The sequence below is a fragment of the Eurosta solidaginis genome, chromosome 1, assembly GCF_040869045.1.
Source record: "Eurosta solidaginis isolate ZX-2024a chromosome 1, ASM4086904v1, whole genome shotgun sequence".
NCBI classification, from domain to species: Eukaryota; Metazoa; Arthropoda; class Insecta; order Diptera; family Tephritidae; genus Eurosta; species Eurosta solidaginis.
The window spans coordinates 315,613,296-315,626,006 of NC_090319.1; the positions used below are offsets into that span (position 1 = coordinate 315,613,296).

The window sequence follows — 12,711 nt, forward strand, 5'->3', positions numbered from 1 at the left end:
TCCACCTACCGTTCCATCACGGAGATTCGTTGACTTTAAACTGCTTTCGCTCTTCGAGTCCGTTGCATAGCTTGTAGTGCTTTTGTTCTCCTTAACTTGTGACTCCGTTCTCTCTGTCTCTCATCCTTCTTATAAACATAAGATCATGGGTTGTTTACCTTGGTCCTGCGACCAGCGGTATTAGCGGTACGATATTGAATATGGAGAAGAAACTCGTCCACCACAGCAGTTCCCCTTACTGTGGTAAGACCGTTCTTATTTCCCATTCAACCCGAACGACTGCAAATCATTAAATAGGCACGGTGTACATAACACCATGGATTAGGGGGGTTGCCAGTTGACGATAACGTATCAAAAATTACTTACTAATGTGAATACTTAGCCGTTTGTAAGTTCACTTGATAGTCGAAAGCTTCTGAACTCAGCAGGCCCTGCCGTAAAACTCTTTCCACTGACATGACTGATGAATTTTCTCTGGCTATTGGTGCCGAGAATATCTTACCACTTCGCTTCCAAAACTATAGGGTACTTGATGTCCTAGCGATTGCATTCTAATTCGATACTTATAGATCGCCCACAGTTTTCTTGTTATTTCCTTTTTTCCTTGATATGAGGGAGGCTTAGGAGAAATATGAGGACGATGGACAGAGTTTATTCAATCACGTTAAATCGCAAAATCAGTCATTTTTTTTTCAAAGCTACAGTTTGCGACACTACCAGATACATTTTTTTTATCTTTTAGGTAAAGCCCCAACATCACCGAACTATCCCATAACATATTTCAAAAATAAAATATTATATTCTGGTTAAGGTGTCAAGCTTTGGGTTAGATTAAGTAGGAAAAAAATTCTATTAATCCCGCTTAAAACCCCTTCAGCAAACGCACATTGCAAAGATAACATACTATGATAAACCGTACACATCTGTATACATACGTGATAAAATAACTTTTCCCTTTTTCATATTAAAAACTCACTGAAGTACTTTTATGTTATAAAAAACTAGTTTAAGCTCTTGCGTTAGACCAAATTAAAAGAACAACACGCAACACTCGAACTTAAACTTTAACTTCGTAGAATTCCATGCAAACAACAACACTTCAAAGCACTTACCACCACTTACATATGCAGTTCACACGTTTTATCCTTTTTACCGCATTGCTTATACGCATCCAAAAACGAAATCCTCACTCAAACATATTTTCCTATCTACTACAAACATATGCACATACAAACTTGAGTGCCCACAAATAACTCTACAGCCATACTTATGTGTACAGCGCTGAACGCGAAAATAGCACGGGCGTCATTATTATAAAATTTCGTCGATTCGAAAGTTTGAGAAAATTTTACGAAAATTTCGAACTTTCTTTGAGAGTTTTCTGAATTTCTTTAAAAATGTCAAGTAATATGTATAGGTCTCTCGAAATTCGTATTAAATTTTGAAAGTTTTTTTGAAGTGTGTTATCATTTGTTCCACACGAAGCCCTTTGATTTTATTTTCTATATGGAGGAACATATTAAAAGGGAACCCTTTCGCAAAAAAATCAATGCGAGATCTACATATAGCTTCCACCATGACAGATTCTCAAATTTTCCAATATTTATGAAAACAGTTCTTAGATTGGTTTGCTTAGTTTCAGCTGAAAAAAATCTTGAACATTTTTTTAATTGTGAGAAATAAAAAAAAAAATTAAAAACATGTTCACGAAACTTAGTAAAAACTGCCACTTCTATTTTCGTATTTGCTGCTGTATACCTACTCTATATATGTATGTAAATTGGGGTGGGTTGCAAATCTGACTTTCCCGCATTTTATTTCAATCGTCAAAACTTTTGTAATTTGTGCAGCCATATCTGATTTCGATTCGGAATATATAGTTGTTGATAAGACATACCTTTTAGGGGAGAATAGATATAAAGGTGCACTTTTTATACTCAGTCTTATTGGGAAATGCGAAGCCTTTTGTGGAGTTTATGAACTGCTGATTGGCAAACATATTTGTATGAGGAACATCCTACCTCAAAATTGTGTTTAAAAACGCCCAGAATTGTATTGCATAAATCCTCTTTTCCAGAATTATGTTAAAAAAATCAGATTTTTTCCAAAAAAAAGCCTTGTCCTACCGTTTGGGTTCAGATAGGGTATTTTTAACACGCTTATATTACCTTTATTTATATATAGGCTCGTTTGCAACTCTAGGCAAGGCGAGCAAAGGAGAGAGAGACACATCTAGCGGCAATTATTGAAGACTCGCTGCAAAACGAGTTGTGCTTAATAGCGGAGACATGAACCTATGTGCTACGGTACTATGCACATCAAATATCTAAGTGGATTGCAGATACTAAGACGGCACCAAATTTGCGTATTTTTATACCTTTCATGAACATGAAATGGTATATTAACTTTGGTCCAATGCTTGTAACGTTGAGAAATATAGAAGACAGACTCACCATTAAGTATACCGAATTGATCAGGGCGATGAACTGAGTTGATATAGCCATGTCCTTCTGTCCGTCCGTCTGTCTGTTTGAACGCAAACTAGTCCCTCCAATTTTGAGATATATAAATGAAATTTGGCGCAAGGATGTATTTTTGTATTATATTAAACATTTGTTGGATCCGGTAGGATCGGACCACTATAACATATATCTCCCATACAACCGATCGTTCAGATAAGACGATTTAGATCTTTCCTGCCGCAATTTAGAAAGTATAAATGTGAAACTCGGTGATATATATTCTAATATATCATAGAAGATTTCCTGAAAAAATGACTTTGATCGGAGCAATATATAGTATATATCCCATACAACCGATCCTTCAGATAGAAAGTTTTTGCCAATTTCTCCCTCAATTTCCAATATAAAAACGTTAAACTTGGTGATATTTATTCTAATATATCGTAGAAGATTTCATGAAAAAATCATTTCGTTCGGAGCTATATATAATATATGTCCCATACAACCGATCGTTCAGACAGAAAGATTTTTGGCCATTTCTCCCTTAGTTTCCAATATACAAACGTGAAACTTGGTGGTATATATTCTAATATATCATAGAAAATTTCCTGTAAAAATAATTTCGATTGGAGCTATATATAATATATATACCATACAACGGATCATTCAGATAAAGGGGTTTTTGCCATTTTTATACCTTTCATGAACATGAAATGGTATATTAACTTTGGTCCGATGTTTGTAATAGAATAAATTGAATTATAATATTAAATTGGAAAACACAAAATTTTTGAAAATGGGTTGTGGCACCGCCCCTTTTATGGCTAAGCAATTTTCTATGTTTCGGGAGCCATAACTCGAAGAAAAATTAACAGATCTTAATAAAATTGGGTACACATATTTTCCTTAAAGCAGAAAACTTTTCTAGTAAAAATGGACGGGATCGGTTAAAGACCACGGCAACTTAGATATAAAAAATTTAAAAGGGTCGTAGACTAGAATAATAAGCTATAACTTAGCAAAAAATAATTTTGAATCCATGATGTTTCACTTATCAAGTTTTATTGTTAGAGGAAATGGGGAGACTTTTTTTTAATGGGCGGTGCCACGTGTTATGTAGAAAAGTAATTTATCTGAAATGAAATGTACAATTGAAGCCACGCTGAGTATATAATGTTCAGTTACACCCGAACTTAGACACCTTTACTTGTTTTAAATATATTTATATTATTTAATTAAAATTAGGTTCTTTGGCGTTTTTGTTTTCTAAAATTAATGTCACCCTGTTTTTCTCAGCTCTCTGTTGTTGTTGCTGTTGTAGCTATAAGGACACTCCCGAAGGCCTTGTCTTTCGATAGAACGACTATTTTCAAAGTGTGTTACAGTGGTCTGTACTTTTGCTCGCCTGAAATTTTGCAGTTTGTGTTCTTTTGTGAGCTGTACCTCCAAATTCGTTACGGCAATCAATATTACTTTTCTAGGAGGTATTGTTGATGTTTAGGTGATCGAATAGCAACTAAAATAAATACTAGCAAAGCAACTAACATGAGATAATAAATATGGTTAAAAAAGCTAAAAAAACGCGCTTTTAAATATTTAGTTTTAGTATCTACAATCCTCTTAGATATTTGATGTTGATAGCACCGTAGCACAGAGGTTCGTGTCTCCGCTATCAACACAACTCGTTTTGTAGCAAGTTATTTAACTACTCGCCAGTCTTCAATAATTGCCGCTAGATGGATCTAACTCTCCTTTGCGAGCCTAGTCTAGAGAGTTACAAAAGGTCTTTCAATCAAGCGGAAATAGGAGGGGGGGGGGGGGGGGGGGGCTATATATTGAAGTTTGTCCGTTACTGTATAGGAACAATTATAATATATATATATATTTTTTTTTTTCATCACTAAACAAAATCGAATTTGCAAAATTATTATCTTTCAACACTAGGGTGTCCCGTACATGTATGGGGTACATTTAGTTTGGAGCTACGCTATCGCAAGAGGTATTAAAATTTGCGTAATTGAGTACAGATCACGAGAAAAGTAAAAAAAAAACTAGAATTCGCGGCCATCTTGAGGAATCTACCGAATTTTTAAGCTTTGTTGTTTTTTTGCATCTTTACAAACCTAAACTTTTTAGCTGAAAAAATGTCATAATCAAAATATATTTTATTATTGAGATCATCCGTTCTAGTTCAAAGAAATAAATTAACAAAAAAAAAAAATTGTATTCGATTACTTTAAAAAAATGAGAGCTTTAACATATTTTCTTTCGAAAATTTGGCATTTCTGCTCGGGATTGCAATCTGGTTCTAATAAAACCATCTCTAGAAATAGCACCAGTTAAAATTTGAGAAGCTTCTGTTACCAGATTACATATCTGTCTACATTTTGCGTATGACAAGAGAAGTCAGGTTATTCCAATATCTTTTTTTTTCACCATGATTTTGAGGTTCTCATTTGAGATATTTCGAAGAACCGGCTGACAGGACCCTCGTTCCACAAAATAATTTCCGTGTAATATCATCAATAATAATCATCAACATGCCAACAAGTATGTTTTCTGGATCTACAACAGGTTTTAGATTTACCAGTAAAAATCGCGAGTACATAATTAGTTGAAAATGTGTTTGGCTCCATTTTTAAAATACTCCCTTTGCCAGATTAGGAACCACATCGGGGCGTATACTTTAACCACATAGGTAACTAGCATTTTCAAGATTTCTGATGTATTAGGAGTACTTATGTAAAGTCTGAGCATACGATTTGCGGACGTGAGCCATTTCGAATGCGAAATTTTTCCAGGTTGACGGCTTTCCAGCTCTGGAGTGTAGGAACCAATTGTACAGCTCGACATATTTCATAAAGATATTTTTGACTAGCATTTTCAAGACTTCTGATGTATTAGGAGTACTTATGTAAAGTCTGAGAATACGATTTGCGGACGTAAGCCATCTCGAATGCGAAATCTTTCCAGGTTGACGGCTTGCCAGCTCAGGAGTGTAGGAACCAATTGTACAGCTCGACATATTTCATAAAGATATTTTTGATCTGTACTTTGATCGTAAACTATATTTTTCGACAATTCAGGCAAAATACTGGCAACTGCACAAAAAGACACAATTATTTTATTTTCACAGTCAGCTTATTGTTGACCAATAGCTCCGGAATATGCTCTAGGGCCCTAAGTGCAACCATGTAAGGCCAAAAATAAATAACGGAAAGGTAACTCAATAGCATGACGCATGCAAATACACCATTGTAACGGTCTTCCCAAATACTCCTCTAAATATTGAATTATGTCGTCCTTCCAACCAGGGTTCGTTGCAGTTTCGTCACATCCAACGCAAACAACATCATCTAAATTCCAATTTGGTCCCACTAACAATGTTGTTATCGATTTAAGAATTTCCTTTGCAGCGCCACGATTTGGTGCTGCGTGTCCTAAATAAATACATCCGGGTTCTGTTTAAATGGAGATATGCTTTTCTAAAACTTGTTTCTGATAGTAACGATCCCCCATTGTCTCATTTATAAGAGTTTTGACTTTGCGTCCATCAAAATATATGCTTCTTTCTCAATGTGTTCAATATTTTCCAAAGCTTCCTTCCGCGCTTTAGAAATTTCTCTATGACTTTTTTTTTATCTATAACGAGATTTAAATTATGGTTTGTAATCAAACCGACGTCAGCTTAAACAGCAGAGGCAACAGCAGCAGCTGATAGCATCAATAAACCATATCTATCACACCTCTTTGCAAATTTTGGCAATGGCAATGTATTCCGTTTCGCCGACGAGACTGACCTACCAATGGAATCGGACATGTTTCTGAAGATGCTTCACGCATTAAATCATCATATACGTTTTCTGCGAAAATACCTGCTTCTTGAGTATAACGTTTTTTTTTTGTCTCATTGACTCTTCAACTTTTCTCTGATTCTATTTCTTCTATTCTTCTCACCGTTTCTTTCTTATCAACTACGCTAATGACCATTTTTCTGTCACTTCTTTAGGTTAGGCTAGGTTGAACTGGCCGGTCCATGAGGACCTCACATAGACTGATTGAGTCCGTAGTATTACTAGAAGTTTGTTTTAATGACTAAACTGAAAAACCCTATCAAAAAACCAGGACCTATGTTATAAAATAACTCCGTCATTTTGGCAAATAATAGAAGCTTCCTAAGAATTAAGCCACTTGCTGCTTCTAGATCTGACAGCTGTTTCACTCCTAATAGCTGGAGTCTTAGCCTGGAAAGTGCAGGGCACGAGCACGAACGTGCTCGATCGTTTCCTCCTCCAACCAGCACTTCTTACATCTGCTATCACTAACCAAGCCTAATTTAAAGGCATGTGAGACTAGAAGGCAGTGTCCAGTCAGAATACCCGTCATGAGTCTACAAAAAAAAAGTCTACAGTTCTCTCTTTTTAATGATAGAAGCAACTTTGTTGATCTAAGGTTGTAAGACCTACACATAATCTTCGACACTTTACAGCCCCGCGCTTGAACCCACGCCTTTGCTGCTTGGTCGATCATGTGCACCTCTCGCCTTCGCTTAATCTCGCCCAGTCTAATTGGGACATCTACGGAGCAAGCTTCAAGGGATGCGCCCTTTGATCCAACAAAAAAACGTCTCTCATTAATAGGAACTTTCTTTAGCTTTAGGCAATTACAATATTCAAATGAAGAGCATTTGGAAGCTGCAACGGCGAAGAGCTTTTCAGATGACTCTAAAAAAATACTTCAATTTGTTTTCATAGCTGTGATTTTATTTGGCTTTAGGGTATCTTTTCAAGAAGAGGTAATTTCCGAAACAAGTTTTCAGCAATTGAATAACTCGTTCTCTAGAAACAATATGAATTGAAGCTTTAGTCCCAATTTTTATGATATTCTCAACAATTGAATACTCGTATATGTCTGAGTTGGATGGGTCCTTGCGACTATACTTTAAGTTCAACTCGTGCTTAACTTCTTAATATATAAAAAACACGTGTCACACAATTGAGGCCAATGGACTCCTAAACTACTGAACCGATTTTGAATTTGTTTTGCACCCCGTGTGTAGTTTGATCTAACTTGAAATACAGGATAGGTGACTGGGTGACTAGGGTCTCGAGATATAGGCCAAAACGTGGACCCGGGTACCGCTAGAGTGTGTTTGTAGAGTATGGATATCAAATGAAAGCTGTCCATACCCCTGCGTGCCTAGGGTCTCGAGATTTAGGCCAAAACGTGGACCCGGATACCCCTAGAGTGCGTTTATAGAATATGGATATCAAATGAAAGCTGTTGATGAGTGCTCTAGCAGAGGGTAATTTTCATACCCCTGGGTGACTAGGGTCTCGAGATATAGGCCAAAACGTGGGCCAGTGAATGCCTAGGCAGTGTTTATACAATATGAGTATCAAATGAAAGCTATTGATGAGTGCTTTACTACAGAGTAATATATTATCCAGAGATGGACTGGGACTGGGATTAGGACTAGGACTGGGACTGAGACTCGGAATGGGACTGGGACTGGGACTGGAATAAAATACATACCACCTTCTGGGACAGGCAATAAGGGATGCAGAAAAATGTGAAGAAATTGAGAGAAGAGAAAAGAGGGAAGGAGATTGAGAAAGAGATAGAATGAGACGAAGATGGAGATATATGAAGCGAAAAAGACGGAGGGAGGAGAGAATAAAAGGATTAGGAAAAAGTGAAGAGGGGGGAGGGCAGAGTCTGCCGGGTCTTCTAGTATAGAATAAATTTAATGACATCCTTTGTTGTTGGTAACTGCCGATCGCCAAGTTCCTTGTATGGTCCCAATATGATACAAATAATTTCACTACGCGTCGAAGTCATTATCAAAAATTTGAAAACTTGTTTTTAAAATACATATGTACATATGTACATACACATAAAAATCGCAGCTATGCGTTTGTGGCATAAAAATTACTTTTTGTGGGGACGGAAAAACCTACACGTTGGTAAAGTGAATGTGGTGTTCTAAAAAGTTCAAACTGGAACAAATTTAAAGGCTGAAACTTCGTGCTTGTCTTGGACCTATGTAGAACTAAGTAATTTTAGTATGGCCGCTCTTAAAAATATAATATTACCGTTCAATATGGCTGTAATAGCTGAATTGGTGGAACACAGTTTTATTAATTCAAATTTAAATTTAAGAAAATACTTATAAGCTCGAAGCTTTAGTTGAAGAACTGGTACGGGTTCTTCTTGTAGCGTTTTACCCGGTTGCTTTCTAAAAGCCGAAGGCAAATAAAATGCAAATCAAATACAAAGCAGCGGCAGAAATATGTATGCACATTGTATTTGCGTAGAATTCAGCTATTTCCACCTAAAATTGCGGCAAATTGTGTATATGTATGTACATATGTATGTTTAGGTAAACCTAAAAAAAAATGCAAACGAATTAATTGAAAGGAAATTTATTGAAACGAAAGGAATTAGTAAGAATGCAGAAAATATAATTGGTTACAATATATGATTGGTTGAGTGACTGTTTTGCAGCAATAACAATATTTCTTAACTTTGAAGATCGGTAGAGCCCTAAATATACAGTTGTATATCATTTTTAAAGATTGTTTCGTAATCTGCGACTAAAACAGCAAATTTTGAAGGGTCTTGCGTTAAGCGAACCCCAAAAAATATTTTCGGGACACACTATTCAACACACCCTAGTTTACATACATATAAATACTTACACAATAGCCAACGATTATAACAAATATCAATTTGTTAACCAAAACTATGCACATAACAAACATAAATAATTTAAAATACTAAACCACAACAAAATTTATATAAATACTTACCAAAAATTAAAATATGTATAATGAAATATGAAATATTTTTACAATTACATATTTATTATTATTGTATTACAGAGATTTGCGACACGTCGTTGTTATTCCACATGTTCGTTGCATGGTATTCATCATGTGCGGCATAACTCCTGCGAACAAACCTATATTTAGTGTTAGTTAAATGGGTTCTCATGCTAAAAATACGCTAAAGGTGCCACCATAAACCAAATTACAAATAAATATGTAAATATTTGAAAAGAGGAATTAAAATCAAATGCAAATGAATTTAGGAGGTTTTTAGGCCTAAATAATCGATTTAAATATAGAGGCAGCAAAGTTTTTCATCAGCTCTATATTTTTTGAAGGTATGTACAATTACCCTCAATTCAAACCACGAAAAAAGTACACCAATTTATGTGACCTCTTCATATGTAAATGTCCCTAAATCCAGCATGGCACCATTCGAATATTTATATTACTCGAGTAGCTAACTTCGATAGCTTTATTGTTAGCTGTATACGCACCTGTCTTTGTAGTTCGTGTACGAGTTTAGACTATTAAAGTGAACTGTTTCGTAAATTTTAGGTTTTTATTCCCTTTGTGTATGTGTTTTCTTTAGTAGTTTAAAAAAAAAATCTCCATTTTAGGAATTTGTATTGATTTTATTATATATTTTGTTACTCAATTTGAGAGCTGTTTTGTTGTACTTGTTATTTTGTACTCGGCACTTTTATTGTACCTTCAAATTTATTCGTATCATCTCCCGAAATCAAAAGAAAAACAAGACGTCCCCTGAGTTGAAAAAATACACATAGAGGAACACTTTATCTCCTCTGGCTTTCCCTATAAACTTGTGTAACTCCCTTACTTAACCCATTAACATGCGGCATGTCATTTGCTAAGCTGGTTTGTTGTTTGCCCTAGCCATAGGTGGCCACAGTCCACAAAATTTACAATTCCACCAACTAGTAAAAATTTAGTTGCGGATCTATATGTTTTAATCCAACTCGGTAACAGCATCTTCTCAGTATAGTTGTGCACCACTACAAATTTAGTGGTACCCTGCAAAAATCGTTGGATCATGTGGTCCACTGGAGTACATACCATTATACTCCACTGCAATGCAGCAATGGACCAACTCATGCTTCTACACGAACATATTTTAAGCCGATCATTGCTCGTTTTTAACGATTGTAATCACTACACGATGTTTATTGGACTGTGGGTACTCCATGGATTACTCTGATGTAATGCGGAACTGGAGTATATGGTGCAGTCCTAGGACATCGCAATGTTAATTGGACCATATTTTTTGTATGAATTGTGGTTAATTTTGGAGCCCTCGATTGGTCCATAGCGAGTACTCCATACATGCAGGCATGGAGTGCTCGCGATTTTTGCAGGGTAGTGAAATAGAAAATTTAGTACACACTGCCCATTTATGTCCCTAACGAATGACTGCTTTTGTAACTCATTCTCAAAACCTACAAACAGCTGATTGTTGCTTATTAAAATACGAAAAGCCTGCTGAGTGTAGCCAAACTCTCGACTATTCAAACCACCCGACCTGCGAAAAAAATAATGACACATAGATTAAAGGGATAAGTAGGCAGCTCACCGTGCACCATGTTCTTTGAGCTCTTCGGTTTGTCGTTCTACGCAATTTGTTCGCTTGTTGCTCTATTTCTACGGTCTTTGTAGGGCTAACGTAAAAAAAATACGATTTCATTTATAAGAGGGTAGGATAATAGTGAAAACTTTAGATGACAGAAGTGGACTTCAATGTGTTAAAAATTAAATAATTGTTGCTTTGCTGAACACTATAAACATATTACATAAACAACAGCAAAGCAAGCAACCACACGTCACGTACATGCAAATTTCAAAGCAAGCAGCCAACCATACATGTAAACATCCAAGCTAACAGCGAAGAGAATTTTTCACATACATACATTTAGTCAGCAGATAAGAGTGAAAAAGAAAGAGAAACAGTCACCCATTATAAACTCGTCACATAAGAGCAGAAGTCACACAATAACACGCATATAACTGGAAGACAAACGTCAATATGAGATACAGAAATGAGAAATAAATAATAACAGATATTCGAGAAGGCTGTTCGCGAAAAATCTAGACCTCAGGAGAAATAGGCGAACGTGGCAACTGAGAGTACAAAAGCAGCGCAAGCTGTGGAATAATCAGTCAGTTTGATTTTAAACGCTATAAATGAAGTACGCTAGTAATCTAATTGTGAAGTACTGCCAAAGTAGTTTAAATAAAGAACATCTTGCTATACTGAATATTTGAGTTATTTATTCTACTGTTCAGAGATTTGTCAAAAGCTGCAAAATAAGCAGGAATTTTCCAAAACTCGTTACAATATACTTTGGTGCATAAACCAAAATAGTCAGAGCTAATCTGATATGAAAACATTTTCTTTTGACTTCAGAAAAGTTTAAGTTCGCGTTAAAATGCTTTATTTGCTGCGACACTTCGTAGCGCCCCTCTGCGTTGGACTGAAGTAATAGCTGCTCGGTACTTTCGGAATTTCAATGCATCCTCCCAAGTTCCTGCACCGTACAAGAGTATAGAATCCGAAGCGGTAGCAAGCAGCATTCTTATAGATGGCCTTGGTCCGCCTATGTTTGTCATCAATCGGTTTATGGGGTACATAGTTTGCGCAGTCACTTATCCATCTATTTACACCGCGCATTACTTGGTTTAGTTTAAGCTGCCAAGATCAAGCAATAAAGATTAAATATGATTAAATAGTAACGGTTCCCAACTGCAGTGGAATCCAGTTGAGGCAAAAGTGTACTTTTGAGTAATATAAAACTAAAAGTAATTACATATATTGTGTGAATAAAAACAAACATGTTGACAAACTATCAATCAACTGCCTTGTCAACTCTTGCATAATCCTCCTCTGTTATCCAAAAGTATTAAAAATTTCCATATTTATATACCACAGTATTTATGACTACACCCACATTTATATTTAAAAACGTGCTTTAATCTGCTATAAGTTAACCAGTAAAAGTTGTTTACATACATGCATACATTTGAAACAGACATTTAGTATTTCCTATTTTACATATCGTTCTACGAAGTTTTGCTTGTTTGGGTGCTATTGTTGTAAAATTATATTGTAGTAGTTGTGTAAATCCAATACACATTGTTTTTGTTGATTGACTCCTTTTGCACATTTTCGTAACCGCTTTGCATATTCGGTCATAACCTCGTGTGGCACTATTTCTACATACGGATATGTCACTGTCTATGTCACTTGCAAACAATTCGAAAAAAAAACAAGTAAGGAAGACTAAGTTCGGGTGTAACCGAACATTACATACTCATCTGCCAAATTACAGCTTGCAAACATTTAAATTACCTTCTTTTAAAAGTGGGCGGTGCCACGCCCATTGTCCAAAATTTTACTAATTTTC

General features: G+C 35.9%; 1 protein-coding gene and 1 long non-coding RNA gene across 4 annotated transcripts in view; one reads left to right on the plus strand and one right to left on the minus strand.

Annotated features, from left to right (window-relative positions):
• Positions 1-12,711, minus strand: part of LOC137237679 (uncharacterized) — a 480,678-nt gene that overhangs the window by 319,283 nt on the left and 148,684 nt on the right. The window lies entirely within an intron of this gene.
• Dop1R2 (dopamine receptor 2) overlaps positions 1-12,711 on the plus strand; it is a 70,723-nt gene that overhangs the window by 31,487 nt on the left and 26,525 nt on the right. Inside the window, exon 3 of one of the 2 annotated variants that reach the window (XM_067761668.1) lies at positions 9,347-9,481. The exons of the other annotated variant lie outside the window; for it this stretch is intronic. Coding sequence (XP_067617769.1) covers positions 9,347-9,436 — 90 coding nt within the window. The 3' untranslated portion in view covers positions 9,437-9,481. Of the gene's footprint in view, positions 1-9,346; positions 9,482-12,711 lie in introns of those variants that run through there. 2 annotated transcript variants of the gene reach the window in all.